The 23,014-nt window shown below is 39.4% G+C and overlaps 1 protein-coding gene across 2 annotated transcripts in view; it reads left to right on the top strand.

Annotated features, from left to right (window-relative positions):
• LOC110547867 (phospholipid-transporting ATPase ABCA3-like) overlaps positions 1-23,014 on the top strand; it is a 110,614-nt gene that overhangs the window by 81,921 nt on the left and 5,679 nt on the right. For both annotated transcript variants that reach the window (XM_060366255.1, XM_021635696.2), the window contains 8 exons: positions 8,545-8,764; positions 9,196-9,360; positions 14,075-14,262; positions 15,256-15,381; positions 15,620-15,814; positions 17,678-17,865; positions 18,399-18,569; positions 18,927-19,117. In XM_060366255.1, the coding sequence (XP_060222238.1) occupies positions 8,545-8,764; positions 9,196-9,360; positions 14,075-14,262; positions 15,256-15,381; positions 15,620-15,814; positions 17,678-17,865; positions 18,399-18,569; positions 18,927-19,117 (1,444 nt within the window). The remainder of the gene's footprint in view (positions 1-8,544; positions 8,765-9,195; positions 9,361-14,074; positions 14,263-15,255; positions 15,382-15,619; positions 15,815-17,677; positions 17,866-18,398; positions 18,570-18,926; positions 19,118-23,014) is intronic.

Raw genomic sequence — 23,014 nt, 5'->3', positions numbered from 1 at the left:
TCTTTTTGAGGGCCCATTTTCCTATATTTCACTAATTCAAGCCTGGTACAGTCTCCCCTCTATGGAGTGCACTATTAAAGTCAATATTAGGCTACCAGGATGCCAGCAGTTTCTGTCAAAGCTGGTGACTGCCTAGTGGAAGGAGAGAGCTGACTTCCACATAGTGGAAGGAGAGAGTTGTCCTCTGATTTCTACACACACACACACACACACACACACACACTACAAATTAATGGGAAAATTTAATCTAAAATTAACTGAACAAACTTGAATCTTTTAATAGCCATGCCAAAGTGTCACTTTTTTCTATGGTCCTTAAAACTTGGCTGGCACACTTACATCATTTTCTAGATGACATTAAAAAGCAAGATATAAATGACAGTATCTATTTTTTCAATATACCAATATTACTATGTATGGCTAATGGCCATACATGTTGGCTTTTGTGTTTGTGCTTATGTGATACCACAAACATTGGACATGACTCAACTCACCCTATTTGTAAGCAGAAAATCGAGGATCAGAGAAGTCCTCTCTACTCTTACCCACCTAGGGTAGTCAGAACTTTGGGGTCACTCTAAAACCTGTTGTCACTCATATTCAGAGTTATCCTGGACAGTTTATCCTGTTTCCACTTATTTCTGCTGCCCTATTCATAATTTCCTCTTTTTTTTATTTCATGAGATTATAGTATAATTACATCAATTTCCCCTTCCCCTTTCTCCCCTCAAACTTTTCCATATTCTCCCCCTTACTCTCAAATTTATGGCCTCTTTTTTCATTTATTGTTGTTGTTATCGGTGGTGGGTGATGGTAATGGTGGTGGTGGTGGTGATGATGAGTATGTGTGTATGTGTGTTCCTAAACACATAAATACAACCCTCTCAATCTGTGTAATTTTACTTCTGTATCTATGTTTTTAGGACTGACCATTTAGTATTTCATAATGAATTGGCGTGTTCCACTGTAGGGAAGGCTCTTTCTCCCACTCTATCATTTAATTGCCTGTAGTTCTCTATCTAGGAGCACGGTCTCCTGAGCTTTCTTACATCCACTTTAACATGTCTATTAGTGTTGTCCTTATTCAAGTCATGTTTAGGCAGCCATGTTAGTGAGACTTTGTGAGCATAGCTTCTAACATTAGTAGGGAACACAACATCACAGCAAACCCCCTGTATCTCTGGCTCTTACTGATCTTTCCATTCCCTCCATAGTTGTATTAGTTGGGACTGGGCTCCACAATTCTGCATTTTGATTGATTATGGTTTTCTCTATCTCTTGCAAAGTTTTCTTGATATGGAGTTAGGACTACACTTATCTGTGGGTAAAAGAACAAATACTTAGAGTGTTCTTGGGCGTTATGCTGGTTTGGCAAAGTAGTAGTTGAAGGTTCTCCTCCAAGATCCATGACTTCACTAACCCTGAGTAGTTGGGCAGGTCCCTAGTATAAGGTATGGTTTCCTTCTTGTTGAGTGGGTCGCAAATGCAATCAGGGAGCAGTGTTTACCATCAAGGTAGGCTTGCTAATCTACCCATTGTTGTGGTTCATATGTGATAGCTGGGTAGGACTGTCGGTTACTTCCCTCCTTTGGAATGGAAGCTCATATGATACCTTATGCTACCATAAAAGCTAGCCTCAGGGAGGGGGCATTGGGGGTGTTTCCAGTTCAAGGACCTGCGCCCCAACTGCATGATGTCTTAAGGAATAGGAATTCAACTTCCACGTCTGTAGCAATAGCAATGGGCAATATAATTTGGGGGGAGTCTCTTGGACAGCCCTGACCAACAAACTCAAAAGGGGCCTTCTCATGCCTGGTGTTATGTATTTTGATAGACGGTTTATGCCTGTAGGAGGGAACACTTGTCAGCCCAGATGGGAAGTTTTTTATTTACACTGTGTATGACTATTCATATGTTAACAAGACATCCTTACTTTTATTTTACCCTCTTTCCTCGATATTTATCTCCCTCTTCTTCTCTAATTAGGGCCCCCCATTTTCCCATTTAACTATTTAGATCACTTGTAACCTGCTTTTCCGATCACCATTTCCACCCTACACTACAATTTCCCCATTTTATTTTCCTGATTTCTGTAGTTACTCTAAGTTATATATTCACATATAAGTATTTGGAGCTAGGAACCTCAGATGAGAGAGAAAATGCAATGTTTGTCTTTCTGTGTCTGGGTTACTTCATACAATATACTGTTTTCTAGTTCCATCAATTTAACCTGCAAATTTCTTTTTTCCTTATACCTGTATAGTATTTTATAGTATATATGTAACACATCTTCATTATGTATTCATTAGTTGCAATACATATAGCTTGTTTGCTTCTACTGGCTGATGTGAATAAAACAGCATTACACACGGCTTAACAAGCACCCGTCGTAGGATATCAAGTTCTTTGGGCGTATGCTAAGAATTGCTAAAACTGAGCAATAGGTAGATTTATTCATTTAATTGTTGAGTACTTTCCAAACTGATTTATCAACCAGTTTGCATTCCCACCAACAGTGAATAAGAGTTCCCTTTCACCACCTTCCCTTTCTGGTATTTGTTGCCAGTTGTTCCATTGATCTTTGCCATTCTGACTGATGATAAAATCTGAAAGTCATTTTGGTTTGCATTTCCCTAATTAATAAGGATCATGAAAATTCTTTGAGATATTTCTTAGCCATTTTTAATTGTTTGGAGGGGGCTCTTTCTTGTTGTTGCTGTTGTTTTTCTTTGTTTTGATGGTTGGGTGGGGTTGGGTTTTTTTTGGCTCTGTTTTTTGAGTTATTTATGTGTTCTATGGGCTTCCTCTTCACCTGACTGTTTCTTCAGCTGTGAAGATGCCTTCTAGTTTTATAAAGTTTTATTTGCCAAAATTACAGGACAAGTGGAGTCCTATTCAGAAAGTGCTGTTTACATATGTGTCATGGAGGGAACTGCCTAGGTTTCCTTCTAGCAACTTCCGTTTTTCCATTTTCACATTGAGGATTTGATCATTTGGAGTTATCTTGTGTGCAAGGTGATAGATACAAATGCTATCATTCTCCTGCATATGCACATGCAATATCACAAGCAGCATTCATAGAAGATTCTGTCTTTTCTCTAATATACATTTTTGGCATCTTTGTCAAATATAAGTGGCTGAATATGTGTACTTATGCATGAGTTTTGTTCCATTGATGTGTATGTCTGGTTTTGTGCCAGTATCATATTGTCTTTATTACTGTAGCCCTGTAATATATCTTAAGATCTGGAGTAGTAATCTCTCCAGAAATGTTCTTTTTCCCCCTCAGGATTCTTTTGGTTATCTGGGTTCTTTTGTGGCTCAATATGAATTTTAGTATAGGCTTTTCTATTTCTGTGAAGAATGAGATGGGAGTTTTGGTTGGGATTGTTCTTGGCAAAATTGTTATTTTTTACAATGTTAATTGTACCAATCCATATGAATAGCATGTCTTTCCAGATATATGCCCTGGAGTGGTATAGCTGGATGTTGGATAGCACTGTTCCCAGTTTTCTGGGAAAGCGCCAGATTGATTTCCAAAGTGCTTTTACAAGTTTACATAGCCACTAGCAATGGAGGAGTGTTCCCCTTTCTCCACCTCCTTTCTAGCATGTGTTGTCACTTGAGTTTTTGGTCTGAGCCATTCTGATGGCTGTAAGGTGGAATCTCGGAGTCATTTTGATTTGCATTTCTCTGATGACTAAGGACATTGAACATCTCTTTAAGTGTTCTTCACCATTCGATATTCCTTTGTTGAGAATTCTCTGTTTATCTCTGTACCCCATTTTTAATTGGATTATTTGGTTTGGTGGTGTTTAATTTTTTTGAGTTTATTATATATTCTGGATAGTATTTCTCTGTCAGATGTAGGGTTAGTGAAGATCTTTTTCCAGTTTGTAGGCTGTCGTTTTGTTCTGTTGGCTGTGTCTTTTGCTTTACAGAAGCTTTTCAGTTTCATGAGGTCCCACTACCTCAAGACCAAGCTATACGACTCCTGGGCATATATCCAAAAGATGCTCAAGGACATTTGCTCAACTATGTTCATAGCAGCTTTATTCATAATAGCCAGAATCTAGAAACAACCTAGATGTCCCTCAACCAAAGAATGGGTAAGAAATTGTGGTACATTTACACAATGGAATACTACTCACCTATTAAAAACAAGAAAATCAGGAAATTTGCATGCAATTGGATGGAACTAGAAGAGATCACCCTGAGTGAGGTCTCCCAGAAGCAGAGACACACATGGTATATACTCACTTATAAGTGGATATGAAGAAATTAAAATCTACAGACCTAAAGAAGCTATACAACAAGGAGGACACAAGGTAAGATGCTTAATTCTCATTCAGAAGGGAAAACAAGATAGATACCGGAAGTGGTAAGAAAGAGAGAACAGGATGGGAGCCTACCTCAGATGTTCTCTAAAAGACTCCACCCAGCAGGAAAGCAAAGTAGATGCAGAGACTCACAGCCAAACTTTGGTCAGAGCACAGGGAATCTTATAGAAGAAAAGGGAGAAAGAAGGACCCAAAAGGAACAGGAGCTTCACAAGGAGACCAACAAAGCCAAAAAATCTGAGCCCAGGGGGTCAGCAGAGACTCATGCACCAACCAGGGACCATGCATGGAGAGGACCTAGACCCTCTGGGCAGATATAGCCCAAAGACAGCTCAGTCTCCATGTGGGTTCCCTAGTAAGGGCAGCAGGGGCCGTCTCTGACATGAACTTGGTTCCCTGACATGTCTTCATTAGACATTTATTGGAGAGTGTAAACAGAAGCACATCTTCTGATGAGCTTAAATTTAAGTGACTGTTAGAATTACTGACCTTAGCAAAGGTTTGCAGAGCTAAATCAACATTGATTTGAAGATAAACCTCAAAATATGCTGTTCTCATTAGATCCTCCATTCCATAAAATATTCAGGGAGGAACATTTTCTTCTTCAGTCTTTAAAGCCTCAGACATAGCTTATTTCACCAATATGGTTATTGGATATTTTCCTCCTCTGTCAAAAACTTTTTCTTGGTATGACATGGTATAATGATTCTGTTTTTTCTTAAATAGCCAATTCATTGCTCTTAAATTCTTTTTAAAGGATGAGTCTTTTGGGATTTTAAATATTCATTTTGTACTATAATAACTACAAATATACATTTAAGTATATTTTGAATTGTATAATTTTGCGATTTTGGTGTGTATGCAATGGACCACTTTATGATGGTACTTAGGACAAACCCAGAGTCTTGTGCATTAAAGCAGGAAGTCTGGCACATGAGCTATGTTTCACAACTCTGTAATGTGCCGCTTGTAACAGTGTCTCTTAATTGTGGCAGTTTAAAAATACATTTAATTATTTTATGCACTAGTATTCCCCACTCCTATTAATCTTCTTTGGCAGAATGTCCTCTTTCGTGACATGTTTTTTGTTGTTGTTGTTTGTTTGTTTGTTTGTTTGTTTTCATATAAACTTTCACAGCAGCTTATTTCAAGAAAATTCTAATTTCATTTAATTTACGTTATTTTTTTTGTTTTGTTTTGTTTTTTGTTTTTTTTTTTGTTTTTTGTTTTTTTTTGTTTTTTTTTTTCAATGCAGTTTATTCAGGAACATTGAACAATCCTCGGACCCCGGGGAAAGCCAGCCCACAGCTTAAATAGCCTCTGGGTAGCCAACCCAGGCGTGCCACGGGGGCAATGCAGATAGGTCCACATACATGGAAGCAAGCCAGATCCTCGGCCTTAGCCAAATGTGGAGTTGTTCGTGACAGAGAGCACTCACCATCGGGAAGGTGGAAGGCGGAAACCAGCTCCATCTTTAAGGCATAGCATTCCGCAGCTCTCTACAGTTCCCCCTTTTTGTTTTAGACGCATCAGGCAAGAGTAGAGGTCTGATCTCTGATATTAGAAATAAATTGGGACTTTGTACAGATGTTCATTTAGGTGTCATCCACCCAAAGAGCATCAGACCCGTCCGATACCTTTTTCTCAGAGGCGGGACCTGGGGCATCAACCCGCATGCAATCAGACATGCTCTTCTCTGGGTCCAAAGCGGCTGACCCTGAGTGCAGTGCTTAGCCTCGCATCCTGAGCGTATCATTTTAGCTTTTTATGGTAACCAACCATGCTTGGGGAGAATGTCCTGCTTTAATTTCCTATTTTTACTTTGTTGACTCAAATCTTGTGTAACAACAGAGTATATTGCTTCACTTATCCAGGTAACTTTAAATGAACTTTGAAACCAGTTCTAATTGGGTCTTTTCTGACACTTGTGAGCCTTAGAACAAAGATGTCTCTAGGTTCCCCATAGTTTCTTCCCAACTATACAGTCCTCTTTACTGCAAGAGGAGGATCCAACCACAGTTAGGGCCATTAGATTCTTTTATCTGTGATGACCAGTTCTCTTCATGTGCTTCCTTTAGATACTAGCTTGAATAGAAAACATTTCCAAGAACTACACAAGATTCTAACAGAACAGTCTTAATTTAGCCTTTCCTTCCACGAATTAGTGATCTTGCTAAATAATCATGTCACTAATCATAAGATACAGCTATAAGATAGCATCTTCAACGAATGCTGCTGGTCTAACTGGACGCCTACATGCAGAAAAGGCAAATAGATCGAAATGTATTACCCTTCACAAAACTAAAGTTCAGGTGGATCAAAGACCTCAACATAATACAAGATCCACCAAATCTAATAGAAGAAAAAAAATGAGGAAGAGCCTTGAACTCATTGGCACAGAAGACAACTTCCTGAACAGAACACCGACAGCCCAGGCTCTAAGATCAACAATTAATAAATGGGACCTCATGAAACTGAAAAGCCTCTGTAAAGGACACTATCAACAGAACAAAATGACAAAGTACAGACTGGGAAAAGCTCTTCACCAATCCTACATCCGACAGATGTAAAGAACTCAAGAAATTAAACACCAACAAATTAAGTAATCCAATCAAAAAATAAGGTATAGAACTAAACAGAATTCTCAACAGAGGAATATCAAATGGCTGAGAAGCACTTAAAGAAATGTTCAATATCATTAGTCAGTGTAGTCAATGTAAGTCAAAAAGACTCTGAGATTTCATCTTACACTTATCAGAATGGCTAAGATCAAAAACTCAAGTGACAGCACATGCTGGTGAGGATGAGGAGCATGGAGAACCCTCCTCCATTGCTGGTGGGAGTGCAAACTTGTACAACCACTTTGAAAATCAATCTCTCACTTTCTCAGAAAATTGGTAACAGCCATACCTTAAGCTATATCACTCCAAAAGATGCTCCACCATATAACAAGGACACTTGCTCAACTATGTTCATAGCGGTTTTATTCGTAATAGCCAGAAACTGAAAACAACCCAGATGTCCTTCAAACGAAGAATGGATAAAGAAACTGTGGTATATATACACAATGGAATGCTATTCAGCTATTAAAAACAAAGACATCATAAAATTTGCAGACCTGAGCTGAGAAGGAAGGTCAGCTGGGTACTTTCTCTGCCTCTCTGAGCTAGGAAGTTTTCAAGCCAGCACCTGGCTCCTGAATCTTCATTGGTAAAATCGAACAGTTGGGATTTTTGTTTTGTTTTGTTTTGTTTTTTTTAAACACCACCTCCCTCCTGTCCCCTCTCTTCAACCGCTTCTAGTGTCTATTCTATTTGCCCTTCTGAATGAGAAGTAAGCATCCTCCCTAGGGAGCTCCTTGTTACTTAGCTTCTTTAGGTCTGTGGATTGTAGTATGGTTATCCTGTATTACATGGCTAATATCTGCTTATATGTGAGTGTATAATACCATGCGTGTCTTTCTGTATCTGATTGCCTTACTCATAAAAATTAGTCTGCAAATTTTATGATGTCTTTGTCTGAGGACTAGGGGAAGTGGATGTGGGGGAATGAATGGAGGGTGAGACCAGGATGAAATAGGGAGGAGACTACAATTGGGATGTAAAGTGAATAAGTTAAAAAAATAAATTTAAAACAAAGAATAACATGGTGTTGGCAATAAAAAAGAATTACACGCTAATATATAGATTTTTAGAAATTACATTAGTAGCACTAATCATTTTTTCCAAGTCTATATCACTCTAAATCTGTGTGGTCTTCAATTCACATCTCAAATGTAACTAAGAGTAATTGAAAAAGCGCTCTGAAGTTCAGAATAGCCATCAGGAGGCACTCTGAATGAAGCAGCCATGAGAGAACTGCTAAGAAAAGTGGCCTGTCTCCTAGGTCTTCCCCCCCCACCAAGGAAAATTTGGTGTGGTTTAATACAAAAAAATAATTACTTTGTCTTTGAACATGGCTGTGGAAAGTAGAGACTGTTTCAAAGAAAAGAAAAACAGAAAGGGAAGCTTAGTCACTGTGTTCACTGTAATATTCTCAGTCGAGGAAATAGTTCACCTAAGGCTTGCACTCTAAAGCTCAAAAAATGACCAGAATGAGTAATTATGGCCTAGTAGAAACGGTAGCTGCTCTTTCCTAAGTGTTTGGCCTTAACTTACCGCACAGCATCATTCACCTTAATTTTATCTCTGCGCTTGTTTCCCAGGGCATATTCAGATTCTGCCAAGTGTATGCATTTGTTGTGCACTACAACTTTCTGGACACGATGCTGATTTTCATGCTGTACGGCTGGAGTGTTGTTCCTCTCACATATCTCGGAAGCTTCCTTTTCAGTAGCACGACTACCGCCTACATCAAAACTACGCTCTTCAATTACTTTTCAACCATATTCAGTATCATCATTTACACTATATTGCAGTTTTATGGTAAGAGCACATATAATTTTCTCTTTTTTTTACATTAAATAAAGTGGGGTGAAGTAACATGAGAATTAAAAATTAACTGATGAACACTTTCGAGTAATCTGAAAACCTATGATTTTGGAAATCAGTAAGTATTTATTGAGGAGAAGGGAGAGGAGAGAAGAGTGAAAAGGAGAACCAGAATAAAAATGAAGGAAAGCAGATTCTAGCAAGTCACTGTTACCAAATCTACTCAATTGTGTGATTAATTCTCTTATTTTCCCACAAACTACTTAGGCGGGTACGTGTAACAAGCAGTGGTGCATTCCCGAGGATTGTCTGATAATTTCATAGTTGTCTGAGGATGGCTTAGCCACTTAGGGGAAGTTTGTTTTTAGAAAGAGGTTCGCTACTCTTCTTATCATTGAAGCTAACCTATTATTTTTTAATAACAGGTAATGACTTTCCCAAGTTGATCAACAGCCTCATAAGTACAGTGTTAATGGTACTGCCTAGTTACAACATGGCATTGAGTATCAGCAAGTATTTTGATGACTATGAGGTGAAAAGACTGTGTAGTAGGGAATTCCGAAGCATTTATATGGATTGCAGTGAGTCATGTGAGTATTGGGAACTCACATAAAGACACTATATTCCTTCCCACTTTCCACACTTCTACTCAGATTATGGCAAGTAACCATTCAGTTTTCTTTCAGTTGGAGAGAATGAGCTGAGAGGCAAATTGGAGGCATATTAAACCTAATTCAATGAAATGCTTACAGAATTTTTTTTAATTTTGGTAATTAAAAAAAAAGAAAGAAAGAACAGGCAGTTAGAACCCCAAATAGGCATGACCAGAAAATACCTCTCCACATCAACATTATAGGTAAAGTGTTAGGACTTCAGAATAAAGAATATTGAAAACTGCAAGAGGGGAATTCCAAATCTTACAGTGACTAAGCCATCAGAATTATATCAGCTATCGCAATAGAAACCCTAAAAGCCATGAAAGCATGAAGTGATATATTTAAGACTACATTAACTACTACCAAATTTACTATATCATAGTTAACTTTGATAAACTTCGATAACTTTTAAATTGAAGACCTTCTAGAGTAAACACAAACTAAAGCAACTCGTGGCCCAGTAAAACAGCACTGTAGAAAATCCTTGAAGAAACCCACAATGGAATTAAAAACAAGGAAATCATGAAATTTGCAGGTAAATTGTGGAATCTAGAAAAGATCATCCTGAGTGAGGTATCCCTGAAGCAGAAGGAAACACATGGTATATACTCAATTATAAGTGAATACTAAACCTATAATTTAGGATAAACATTGTACACCTAAAAAAGCTAAGCAAGAAGGAGGACCCTGGGTAAGATGCTCAATCCTCACTCAGAAAGACAAACGGATGGATATTGGAAAAAGGAGAAAACAGGAAACAGGACAAGATCCTACCACAGAGACTCTACCCAGCAGGGTATCAAAGCAGATGCTGAGACTCTTAACCCAACTTTGGGCAGAGTGCAGGGAATCCTATGAAAGAAGGGAGAGATAGTGGGACCTGGAGAGGATAGGAGCTCCACAAAAAGGGCAACAGAACCAAAGAATCTGGGCCCAGGGGTCTTTTCTGAGACTGATACTCCAACCAAGGACCATGCATGGATATAACCTAGAAGTCCTGCACAGATGTAGCCCATGGCAACTCAGTGTCCAAGTGGGTTCCCTAGTAAGGGGAACAGGGACCACCTCTGACATGAACTCAGTGGGAGGCTCTTTGACCACCACCACCACTCCGCCTGAGGAAGGAGCAGCCTTGCCAGGCCACAGAGGAGGATTACAGCTAGTTCTGATGAGACCTGATAAGCTAGGGTCAGAGAGAAGGGGAGAAGGACCTCTCCTATCAGTGGACTTGGGGAGGGGAATGGGAGGAGATGAGAAAGGGAGGGTGGAATTGGGAAGGAATGAGGGAGGGGGCTACAGCTGGGATACAAAGTGAATAAACTAATTAATATAAAAAATAAAAAATTTAATTAAAAAAAGAAACCCTACATGTGGGTAAATAAAAGAAGCTGTCATCATCATAGGAAATCAGGACATAATTCATTTTATAAATAAAATGAGAATGAAAAAAATAAAAATTCTCAACTCATTAAGCTCTGAGATGAATAAGGAAGAAAAAAGAGAATAAACAATATTCAAACCAACCAGAAAAACAGAAACAACATTATGTGAATCAGCAAATACTTCCCAGTAGTAATTCTGAAAATTGATAGTGTCAGTTCTCCAGTTTAGCTGATAGGATTTTGTAAACATGATTAAAATGGGTGTGTGATCAGCAATAGACACACTTCACTGGCAAACACGCATGCACACTAAAAGTTTTTGAATGAGGGAAAAACATCCTATGAAAGTACAAGTCAATGGCATGCTTATGGATGATATGGATTGTGTTCCCCAAAATTGTGGCTGAATGTTTATATCGGAATGATAAATACCTAAGAAAGCAACTCAGAGATTGCCACTGGCAAACCACTTGGGTCTCTCTCAGGGCTACAGCTGAGTTCTGAACATTTCCAAAGACATTTAAAGACGAGAGCATCTATAGCCACCTAGGTTATATATTTTGATTTTAAAGTACATTTTAAACAAAAAGTACTCCATACACATATATATGTATGTGTGTGTATATGATATGTATATCATATGTAACCACTACATATTCATAAAGGAAATAGACCACCAAGAAGATCTACAGGGGTACTAAGGTGCCTCACAGGTAAAGGTGCTTAACCATCAAGCATAACAACGTGAATTTGAATCCCAAGAAGGAAAGAACCAACTCCCTCAAGTTACTCTCTGACATCCACACATGACATGACAAACATGTTCAAACATATACACAGATACATACACAATAAATAAATGTTAAATTTTCGATTAAAAACATTTAACAACAATAAACACATTTAAACTAAGCATCAAAGTTTCATAAAAATAAAACACATAGCAATGACAGATTGGTCCAGATTCAATAATAGCAAATGACTTCAAAACACTACTATTATTGATAGCTTATCCAACCTCTCCACCCCCCACAAAAAAAACAATCAACAAAAAAATAATTTAGTGACAGTAGAAATAAAATAATGTTCTCATGAACTAGCCACTGAATACACATTCTCCTTAGCAGCCAATTGAAGCATCTCTAAAATAAATCCCATTATAGTTCATAAAGTCTTGAGAAATGTAAGAGAATCAAAACAAGTTCTTGCTTTTTGAAATTACTAGTCAACAACAAAAAAACCTATATTATACAAGGATATTGATACTCATTTTACATCCTGATTATGGGTCCTTCCTCCTCTCCTTCACTCCCTATCCTCCCTCCCACTTCCCTACCCCCTCCCCTACTCCTCCGATAAGGGAGCCTCCCCCTACCAACTAACCAGAGCAGAAACAGAATACATACATAGAAAGAATATTGAATCATTGTCAAAATCTCGCTCCTCCCCCCGAAAAAGGCCAGGATTACATGGCTTCACAGACAAATTCCATGATACATTAAAAGATAATAATCATTACCACTGATATTTTTCACATTTTTCCCAGTGATACAAGAGAAGGAACCACACCCTAGCTTGATGGTAAGGCCCACTTATTTGTAATTTAACAAAATGCTAGATGGCTGACTCTTGAAGCACATTAAACTATGGCAAAGTAGAATTTACCCCATGTAGACAATCTGTCTCTACCATGTGTAAATTATTCCATATCATACACCTCAACAAGTTTGAAACAAAACTATATAAAATGACTATTTATTTATTTATTTATTTATTTACATAAAATTCTAATTTTATGAAAAGCCAAAACTAATGTCATACTAACTGTAAAAAAGACTCTCAGTCATTTCAGGGAAAAGATAGGAAATGCTGTTTCACCCTTATTATTTAATATTACAGTGTAAGTTCTAACAAGTAAAAATAACCACACAAAAATGAAGGGTTCCTCATAGGGAATGAACAAAGAAAAATACCTCTTTTTATAAATGGCATGTTCTGATATTTAGAAAATCCCAGTTGAACTATTCAAGCTGTTTGGGCTGGTGAACAAATTTAGCAAACATGCATAATGTAAGATCAGTACACATAAAATAAAATAAAATAAAATAAAAATAGTCTAAATACTTCTGTGTACTAGAAATAAACAGTTTGAAAGGAAGATAAAACAACTTAATTGATATTAACATCAAAAGCAGCATATTGGGAATAAATTTAGCCAAAGATTCTATACTGACAAATATAAACCATTGCTTTAAAAGAGCCAAAGACTCTACATTGATAAACATAAGCCATTGCTTGAAGACGTTAAGAAAGGGCATCTTTGACTGCATTATCATTACTTGGCTTCCATAGACTACAAAGATCCTAGGAGTGGGAGTGGGGTTGAAGAGATTCAGAGAATAGGAGAGTCCGCAAGTTAAAACATGCATGTGTAGTCATTTCAGTTTTCAGGAAAAAAAAAATAGAAGAGTCTGTTTAACAAATGCTGCTGGAAAAACTAAACAACCATATGCAAAAAAAATAGTGAACTTGGGTCTTCACCGTGTAACACACACAAAATTTAACTCACTGTGCATGAGTCATCTGTATATACAAACTAAATATAGAGATAAAAGTTTTACATGAGATTAAGTTTAGTGAATGTGACACACACAAAAAAAAAACACAAAGAAGAAAAAATAAACATATAAAAATTGAAGACTTTTGGCTTCAAAGGGCTCTGAAAAAAAAAAGTGAGAAAATTGCACAGAGAATAAGGTCAAATGTTCATCAAATGTGTGGTAAGATCACGTGCTTCCTAACACTTGTGAAAGGGCCAGGTACAGTTTGGTGGTAGAGCATTGGCTATACTACCGAGTCCCTAGGTCAGTCCTCAGTGCCAAAAAGGAAACCAGAAAGGCTAAAGGGAAAATAAGTAAAAGATCTACTTGTTATAACAGCTAGAAATAACCACATCAAGGAAGATCAACTACAATAAGACAGCTACATACTTGCTAGATCCTGTACATCTTAAATATACTTTAAATTCATTTTGAACAGGTTCATGCCTATGAACCTAGGACTTGGGAGGTAGAAAGAAGATCAAGGATCTCATATCATCCTCAACTACACAGCAGGTTGAAGACCAGGCTCAGTTACATGAGGTGTCTCAATAAACGAAAAACAGAAGATAAAATTTTTCCTGTATGTCGTACTTACTACACGGCACTTTTTTAGATAGCGTGCCAGTTTTTAAAGCAAGGCAACTGTGTCTCTTTTATCCACAGATACGCAGAACAATGTGTATGGCTTTGGAGAGCGCGGGATTGGGAAGTTTCTGGTCACTCTGGCTACCATGGGTTTAGTTTTTCTCCTCCTGCTTTTCTCCCTGGATACTGTTTCCTGGAGCCTGAAGAACTTTGTCTTTCGTAAACTTATTTTTTATTTGTACAGTACTTTCAGGAAAGGCAAGAGAGTAAGTAACCAACTGGGCTTTAAATATAATTTAAAGAAAGCACACCATTCAGCCAGAAAATACAAGTTTAAATTTTTCTCACTTCTATTATTTTTAAAGAAAATATTATTTGATTACACGAGAATAATCTGTGGCTCATTTGAGGTATAAGCATCTTGGTTTGAGTTTAGGACAAAACTTTTGAATCCACTGTCTTCTAGGAAATAAGTTATTTGTTCTGGATTAGCTACAACTGAAATAGTTGTCTTTATTCTAGTAAGAATATACTGCTCGCGCTAACTATACAAACACTTTTATTCTTCAAGAATTTTATAATTATATTTTGATCATATTCCTTCCCTTCCCCCAGCTCCTTTCGGATCCAGCCCCTCCTCCATACCATCCAACTTTGTGTCCTCGTCTTATTTTTTTAACCCACCGGGTCCAATTTGTCCTGCCCAAATATTCTTGGATGTGTAGCCTTCCAGTGGTGTGTGGTCAATCCACCAGGGCTCACACTCTTCAAGAAAATTAATTATCCCTTTCCCAGCAGCTATCAGTGACTGATAGCTCTTCAGGCAGGTTTGGGATTTTGTGCCACCTCCCCACTCCACGCTGGGATGTTGTCTGGCTTGAGTGTGTGCAGGCCTTGTGCATGCCCTCAGAACCATGGTGGGTTCATATGTGCACCTACCCTGCCGTGTAGGGTAGAAATCACCATTTCCTTGTAACCATCCACTGCCCTGGCTCCTATAAAATTTTTATAACAATAGTTTCATAGAATTGTGTCTTCCTGTAACTCTCCTCGGCTGCCACACTCTTCTAAACTAGAGCCAGCCAGAAGTGTGTTTGCACGTGAGAGTTGAAGAAACAGGTAGAAAAGTCTTAGAAACTGCTCGAGTGTTTGATCATTTCTTTTAGATTATACCCACAGGTTAACTTTCTTAAAGCTGTTGGTTTAAAGCAGTTCTCTATAGAGTGTCCACATGTGTATTCCTTGCTTTAAAAATATAGGTTTTATTGTCTAAACAGGGCACCAAAGAAGATGAAGATGAAGACATAAGGAAGGAAAGAAGAAAAGTCTTCACACTGCTGCTCCGTTTACAGACTACCCCACTGGTCCTTCATGAAGTTACAAAGGTAATGTCACTTACTGGCTAGCTGCCTTGGTGTTGAGGCATTTTCCCTGCCTGGAACTTACTGGTGGCTGTACTAGTTCATTGCAGTTCTGCAGAGGGCAGGAAGGAAAAGTGCTCTCATGAGATTGTCAACAGTTGTTAGCTTTAGAAGTCTGAGGTGAATACTGTGGTTGACCCATGACCAGTGTCTCAGTACATCGTGAGGTTTGTTTTTTTTTTTTATGTTTTAACTTTCTCAGATTTATTTTAAGTGTCCTGTTGTCAAGGCTGTGAGAAACATCTCCCTTGTAGTCCGGAAGTCAGAGTGCTTTGGATTGCTTGGATTAAATGGAGCCGGAAAAACTACTACATTCAAAATGCTGACTGGAGACGAGACTATCACCTCTGGAATTGCATGGATTGATGGCAATAGTGTCACTGAAAATCTAAGAAAGGTATTTCACTTCTTATCCAATGACCCAGTGTCCGGATGAAGAGACAGCCAGGCAAACTGTTGAGGAGCAGGGGAGGGAAGCTTAGGACCCTAGTACAGGAGTCCTCATTTCTCAGAACTGACAGACTCCATGCAATACTGAGTTTAAGAGAAGGAAAGTACCCTGTGAAACAAAGAGTAAGTGTCTGTAAGTAGAATTGGAACTGAGCTGGAATTAAGGAGAATGTCATAGCCCAAGAACAGCCACACACCACTCAGACACAGATCTCAGTCATATATGGACAGCTTATTGAACACGGCACCCCGAGACTGGCCGTGACCAGGGACACAGTGGGCTCGGGAGCCAGACCGTGATGCTGGTCTGCCCTCACAGCGTCTCTTTATAGGAAAACCAAGGACAGAAGGCAAGAGGAAGAGCACTCTTACATTTTTAGCTGACCTTTCAACCGACAAGTGAGGCAAACGAGGTGGTGGCTGGGGCCTTTCAGAGTGCATCCAAGGTGTAACCAAGTGCATAGATAACAAAGTGTGAGTGATAACATCATTGTGTCACAGGAAGATATGAGGTTAATCTGACCTTTTAGGATTCTTTATTGTCAGTGTTATTGGGCAAGTAAGCAGACCCAAAGAATTTGAACTTATTTTTACCTCATGGTCAAGATGGAGACGGAATACAAAATGACTTCAGCTTTGTAACAAAGACAGGCCCTAACAGAGAACAGGTATCGCATTTAACCTGCTCTGACAGAGAAGCTGAAATACAATTAATTAGGAAAAGTGATGATGAGAAGAAATAGAAAAGATTGAAAGGATCCAGCTCTATTTGGATGTAAGTTTTAAAGAAATAAAGAAGCAAAAATGGTGCCCAGGATTCTGTGGTGAACTTCTGAAGGGGAAGATGGCAGTCACTAAAACAGTGAATATCTTGAAAGAGCCTGTTTGGAGGCCATTTGAAATCTTGAGGCATCTATGATACAGCTAAAAGGGAACATATAATGAACAAGTACGAACCTGTGATAGGAAAGTGATAGGAATTTGCAATTTATCAAAGTACAGATGAAACAAACTGCGAAAGTAAAGTCTGTCAGGAATGTGTATGATCAAAAGAATATGGAATTACTTTGGTGGATTATTAACACTGAAATACTACATAAACCAACTGGAGAGGAAATCATGAAAATTGGAGGGTTAGGGGGAAAATCTGGATAAAATTATTTTAGCATTAACTTAGCTAAACGCATAAAAATATATACTACTATATACTATGTGTGTGTGTGTGTGTGTGTGTGTGTGTGTGTGTTGATAGGCAGCTTCTAATTCCTGTCTGTGAGAGAGCTGATCTGGCAGAAGTTAGCTGACCATTGCTGTAAACAAAATACTTTAATTAGGGTGTTAACAAAGCAATCTCTCTCGTAATCACTCAAACAAGGGTTTGAATAAGCAATCTCATCTAACAAACACATAGTAGTAATGTGTATATATGTTGAAATTCCAGCTGGTGCTAGTGATGCCTTATTTTATGTCACTGAATTCCATCTAAAAAAAAATGCTGAGGCGAGTAGTGGTGACACACATCTTTAATCCCAGCACTCAGGAGGCAGAGGTAGGCAGATCTGGTCTACAGAGTGAGTTCCAGGACAGCCAGGGCTACATAGACAAACCAAACCGTGTCCCAAAAAATCAATCAATCAAGATGCTGAAGGTGAAAGAATAAACCATTCTTAGTGGTAGCTGTAGGGGCACCAAACTTTCTTAGCAGTGCGAGTTAAACAGCTTCACATCTTGTCCCTCATCCCTATGAGATTTATACTCCCTGGAAGAGAGGACATGGATCTCCTACTCACAGTTACCCTTTTGGATTCAGATTAGGTCAAGAATTGGTTACTGTCCTCAGACTGAATCCGTGCTGAACCACATGACAGGCCGGGAGTTGCTGACCATGTATGCTAGCCTGTGGGGTGTCCCAGAGCAAGACATTAATGAGTATGTGGAAGCCTTTCTGCTCTCAGTACACCTGGAACCCGTCGCGGACCAGTTTATCCACACATACAGGTGAGACATTGTGCCATTGCTGTTAAATGCTCCATCTTGTGTTCCTGCTGCTTAGAATGAATGCCCACAAAGCCCACCTCTACTTCTCTCACATGGTGGCAGTGACTGTGAAATGACCTAGCACTCTGCCAAGGCACAGCAGCCATATCCCACTTGAATTTAGTTAGCCTTTTATATATCTGAACAATCTTTGCATTAAAAAAAAAAAAAAGAGTCCAGCCAGGTGGGGTGGCACATATCCTGTAATCTCATCACTCAGGGAGGCCTAGACAGGAGGTTCTCTGTGAATTTGAGACCAGCCTGATTACAAAACAAGTCCAGGACATCCAAGGCTACACAGAGAAATTCTGTCGCAAAAAGTCAAAACAAACAAAAAAAAAAAAAGTCCTTATATCTCCATGGAGATACACTTACAAACACCCACACACACTTGAACACACTTGAAATTTTGAGTCTCATCACAGCATCCTGAATGTCCAAACAATCCTATGAATTAATGACATCTACTACTCTTTCTTCTTCATATTATGGAGCGCCGGAAGCAAACGTAGGCTAAGCACAGCTATTGCCCTAATGGGAAAGTCTTCAGTTGTCTTCCTGGATGAGCCATCTACTGGCATGGACCCAGTAGCTCAGCATCTGCTCTGGGACACAGTTACGTGGATCTGTAAGACTGGTAAAGCTATCATCATAACTTCCCACAGGTAAGAGCCATTGGAAGCTTGGTTGGGAACTAAAAGGGACTGGAATGAGTCTACGCTGGAATTAATTTCAGCCAGGACTCTGAGTTGATAAACTCACCTAAACACAGGAACTACAGAGAAGCAACTGTGGGTGAACCTGCAAAATGAGAGAGCTCAGTTGACTGATGGAATCAACTGAGAGAAAATACTAGTTGGGTAACTTAAATGAGGATTTAAATCTCCAAACGTCCTCTTTCCAAATGTGATGTTAGTGGTGACCATCAGTAATACCAAGGCTTCCAGTTCTGAGATTTTCAATGCAAGCTGTTTGACGTTATCCTCTGAGTGTCCTCAAACATATCTTCTCTTTCCTCCCAGAATGGAAGAGTGTGAGGCTCTGTGTTCTAGGCTGGCCATCATGGTGAAAGGGAGGTTTACATGCCTGGGCAGCCCCCAGCATGTCAGAAAGAGGTTTGGTCATGTATACACTCTAACAGTAAAGATCAACATTGCTAAGGATGAAGATAAAGTGTCAGAGTTCAAAAAATTCATTAAATCAACTTTCCCAGGTAACATAGGTATAATGAATTTGTGACTATTAAATCATGTTCACTGTTTTGCTACATGTTTTTAATTATAGTTTTCATTGAATTGTTCATATTTATTGAACCCTTATACTAAACTCATTTTAATAAGTTCTGTGAATTTATCCCTGATGTTTGCTAAGAAATTTTCACTGAAAAGCAGAGTTTCTCAACTAGTTCTTTGAAATAATCAGTAAACTAAAATTGCTCATATGCATTAATATGTAGAAATTTTTATTTTCCCTTTTATAAAAAATAGATTCTTTTTTCATACTATATCCTGATTGCAGCCTCCTGTCCCTCAACTCTCCAAGTTCTACCCCCTCCCACCTCCTCTCCCGTCTGGATCTATTCTCTTTCTATCTCTCATTAGAAAAGAACAAGATTTTAAGAGATAACAACAAAATATAACAAAATAAAATATAAGTTAAAACAAAAACCATAACATCAGGGTTAGACAAGGCAAACCAACAAAGGTAAAAGAGCCCCCAAGGGAAAGCAAAATCAGAGACCCACTTTTTAACACACTCAGGAGTCCCATAAAAAATATTTAACAGGAAGCTATAATATGTACACCGAGAGCCTGCTGCAGACTGTGCAGGCCCTGTGCAGGCTGCCTCAGTCTCTGTGAGTTCATTGAACCTTGTTCACTTGATTCAGAGGGCCGTGTTCTCCTGGTGTCCTCACTCCCCTCTGGCCATTACACTCTTTCCACCTCCTCTTCTTCAGAGTTCCCTGACCTCTGCAGGGAGGGATTTCATGAAGACATCCCATTTAGCACTGAGTGTTCCGAAGTCTCTACTCTCTGCAGAATGTCTGGCTGAGGGTCTCTGTGTTTGCTCTCATCTACTGCAGGAGAAAGCTTCTCTAATGATGGCTGAGCCAGGCACCACTAACCTATGACTATAGCAAAATGTCATTATGAATCATTTTATCTTAGTATCTTAACATTTTTTTAAGATCAGTAATATTTGGTTTTCTCTAAGTCTCTGGGCTATCTAGTCTCTAGTTCTTGGTCACCCAAACAGTATTGAGTTAGGGTTTTAGTTAGGGTTTCTGTCTTAGTTAGGGTTTCTATTGCTATGATGGAACAAAATGACCAAAAGAAAGTTGGGGAAAGGTGGGTTTATTTGGCTTACACTTCCGTCTAGTTGTTTATTATTGAAGGAAGTCAGGACAGGAACTCAAATAGGGCAGGATCTGAGAGGCAGGAACTGATGCAGAAGCCATGGAGAAGTGCTGCCTACCAGCTTCCTCCCCGTTGCTTGATCAGCCTGCTTTCTTATGGCACCCAGGACCACCAGCCCAGGGGACAGTACCACGAACAATGGGCTAGACCCTCCCCCAGTCCATCACTAATTAAGAAAACGCCTTACAGCCGAATCCTATGGAGGCATTTTTCCCACTTAAGTTTCTCTCCTATCAGATAATTCTAGTTTGTGGGTCAAGCTGGCACAAGACTGGCCAGCACAGGTTCAGTCCGATGGAGTGAGCCTTAAGTCAAATCAGACATTGGTTGGTTATTCCCACAAGCCCTGTGCCACGGGTGCTCTAGCATATTCTCAGGCAGGACAGCAATATAGACGAAGGATTTTGTGGCTGGGTTAGTGTTTATACTTTTCTTTTGGTTGTGAAATGAGTTGTGTAAAGTTTGTCTTCAGCAATGGGGCCTTGCTGTCCGTTTTTGGAGAACAACCTAATGTCTTGGCAACAGTCTGAGTTGTTTGGGAAGTTCCATGGGATCACTTTGGCCAAGAAGTCAACAGGTCATAACCAGACCAGGTATTGGAAGCTTTGTTTGGTGGCAAGAAATGGCAATGGGCAGTTTGACTCAGTCTCCCCTCAATATTTGAAGACTTCATTAGAATCGCCTTCACATATTTTAGGAGTTTTCACTGGTTTCCATTCCAGCCATCAAAGGTCCCTTAATTCTAGCTGTCTCTCCCCACATCCCTTCCCTCAACTTCATCTTCCTCCCTCCCAACCTGATCCCCTCATTCCCACACCCCAGCACCCAGTCCATCCATAAAATCTATTCCATTTTTTTCTCCTGGGGTGATACATGTCCTAGCTTCCTTCCTCTATGCCTTACCTCCCTGGGTCTACAAATTATAGCTGAATTATCATCTATTCAATAGCCAATCTCCACATAGAAGTGAATACATACCATATTTTTATCTTTGTGATTCTGGGTTACCTCACTCAAGATGATGTTTTCTAGTTCCCTCCATTTGCCTGCAAACTTCATGATGTTATTTTTCAAACAGTTAAGTAATACTCTGTTGTGTAAATGTACCAAATTTTCTTTATCCATTCTTCTGTTGAGAGTCATCTAGGTTGTTTCCAAGTACTAGCTATTATAAACAAAGCAGCAGTGAATGTGGTTGAACTAGTGTCTTGTGGTAGGGTAAAGCATCCTTTGGGTATGTGCCCAAGAGTGGTACAGCTGCATCTTGAAGTAGATTGATTCCTAATTTTCTGAGGAACTGCCATCCTGTTTTCCATAAAGACTGCAAGTCTGCACTCCACCAGGATTGGATGAGTGTTCCTCTTATTCCACATACTTGCCAACATGAGCTGTCACTTGTGTTATTGATCATAGCCGTTCTAACAGGTGTAGGATGGAATCTCAAAGTAGTTTTGATTTGCATTTTTCTGATAGATAAAGATGATGACCATTTCTTTAAGTGCTTCTCAGCCATGTGAGCTTCCTCTATTGAGGAGTCTCTGTATAGATGTGTACTCCATTTTTTAAATTTTTAATTATTTATTATTTATTTCAATTTATTCACTTTGTATCCCGGCTGTAGGCCCCTCCAAGTCCCACCCTCCCTCTTCTCCTCTCATGTTCCTCCCACAGTCCACTGATAGGAGAGGTCCTCCTCCCCTTCCCTCTGACCCTAGCCTATCAGGTCTCATCAGGACTGGCTGCATTGTCTTCCTCTGTGGCCTCCATGGCTGCCCCACCAAGGGAAAGTGATCAAAAAGTAGATAACAGAGTCCATGTCAGAGATAACCCCACCTCCCCTTACTGGGGAACCAAATGAAGGCTGAGATGCCTATGAGCTACATCTGAGCAGCGTGTCATGGTCCTCTCCACACATGGTTTTTGGTTGGTGCATCAGTCTCTGCAGGACTTGGTGAGCCCAGATTTGTTGACTTGTTGGTCTTCTTGTGGCACTACTGTCCTCTTCTATTTCCCCACCGCCACCACCACCAATCTTCCATAAGATTCACAGCACTCTCCCCAAAGCTTAGCGTGAGTCTCAGCATCTGCTTGGATCCGCTACTGGGTGGAGTCTTTCAGAGGACATGTATGGCAGGCTCCCATCCGGTTCCCTCTCTTTAACCACACCCAATGTCTATTCTATTTGCCCTTCCGAATGAGAATTAAGAATCCTCCCTAGGGTCTTCCTTGTATATTTAGCTTCTTTAGGTCTGTGGATTTTAGCATGGTTATCCTGTATTATATGGTAATGTCAGCTTGGGTTGTTTCTAGATTCTGGCTATAATGAATAAAGCTGCTATAAACATAGTTGAACAAATGTCCTTGTGGTATGGTAGAGCATCTTTCAGGTCTACGTCCAGGAATGGTATAACCGGGTCGTGGAGTACTGCTATTCCCAGGTTTCTGAGAAAGCACCAGATGGGTTTGCAAAGTGGCTGTACATGTTTGCACTGCCACCAGCAGTGGAAGAGCGCTCTCCTCTTTTTACATCCCCACCAGCATGTGTTGTCACTTGAGTTTTGGAGCATTTAAATATGTGAGGCAAAAAAAAAAAAAAAAAATGGATAGAACTTAATGAATCCATTGCTCTAACTGGAGATCAAGACTTTGAAAAACTCTGATAGTCAGCTACTCAGGGGACTGTGGCGGGAGAA

The sequence above is a fragment of the Meriones unguiculatus genome, chromosome 14 (assembly GCF_030254825.1).
Source record: "Meriones unguiculatus strain TT.TT164.6M chromosome 14, Bangor_MerUng_6.1, whole genome shotgun sequence".
In the NCBI taxonomy this organism is placed as follows: Eukaryota; Metazoa; Chordata; class Mammalia; order Rodentia; family Muridae; genus Meriones; species Meriones unguiculatus.
The sequence above is the reverse complement of the archived record's forward strand: the minus strand, read 5'-3'. Positions and strand labels throughout refer to the sequence as shown.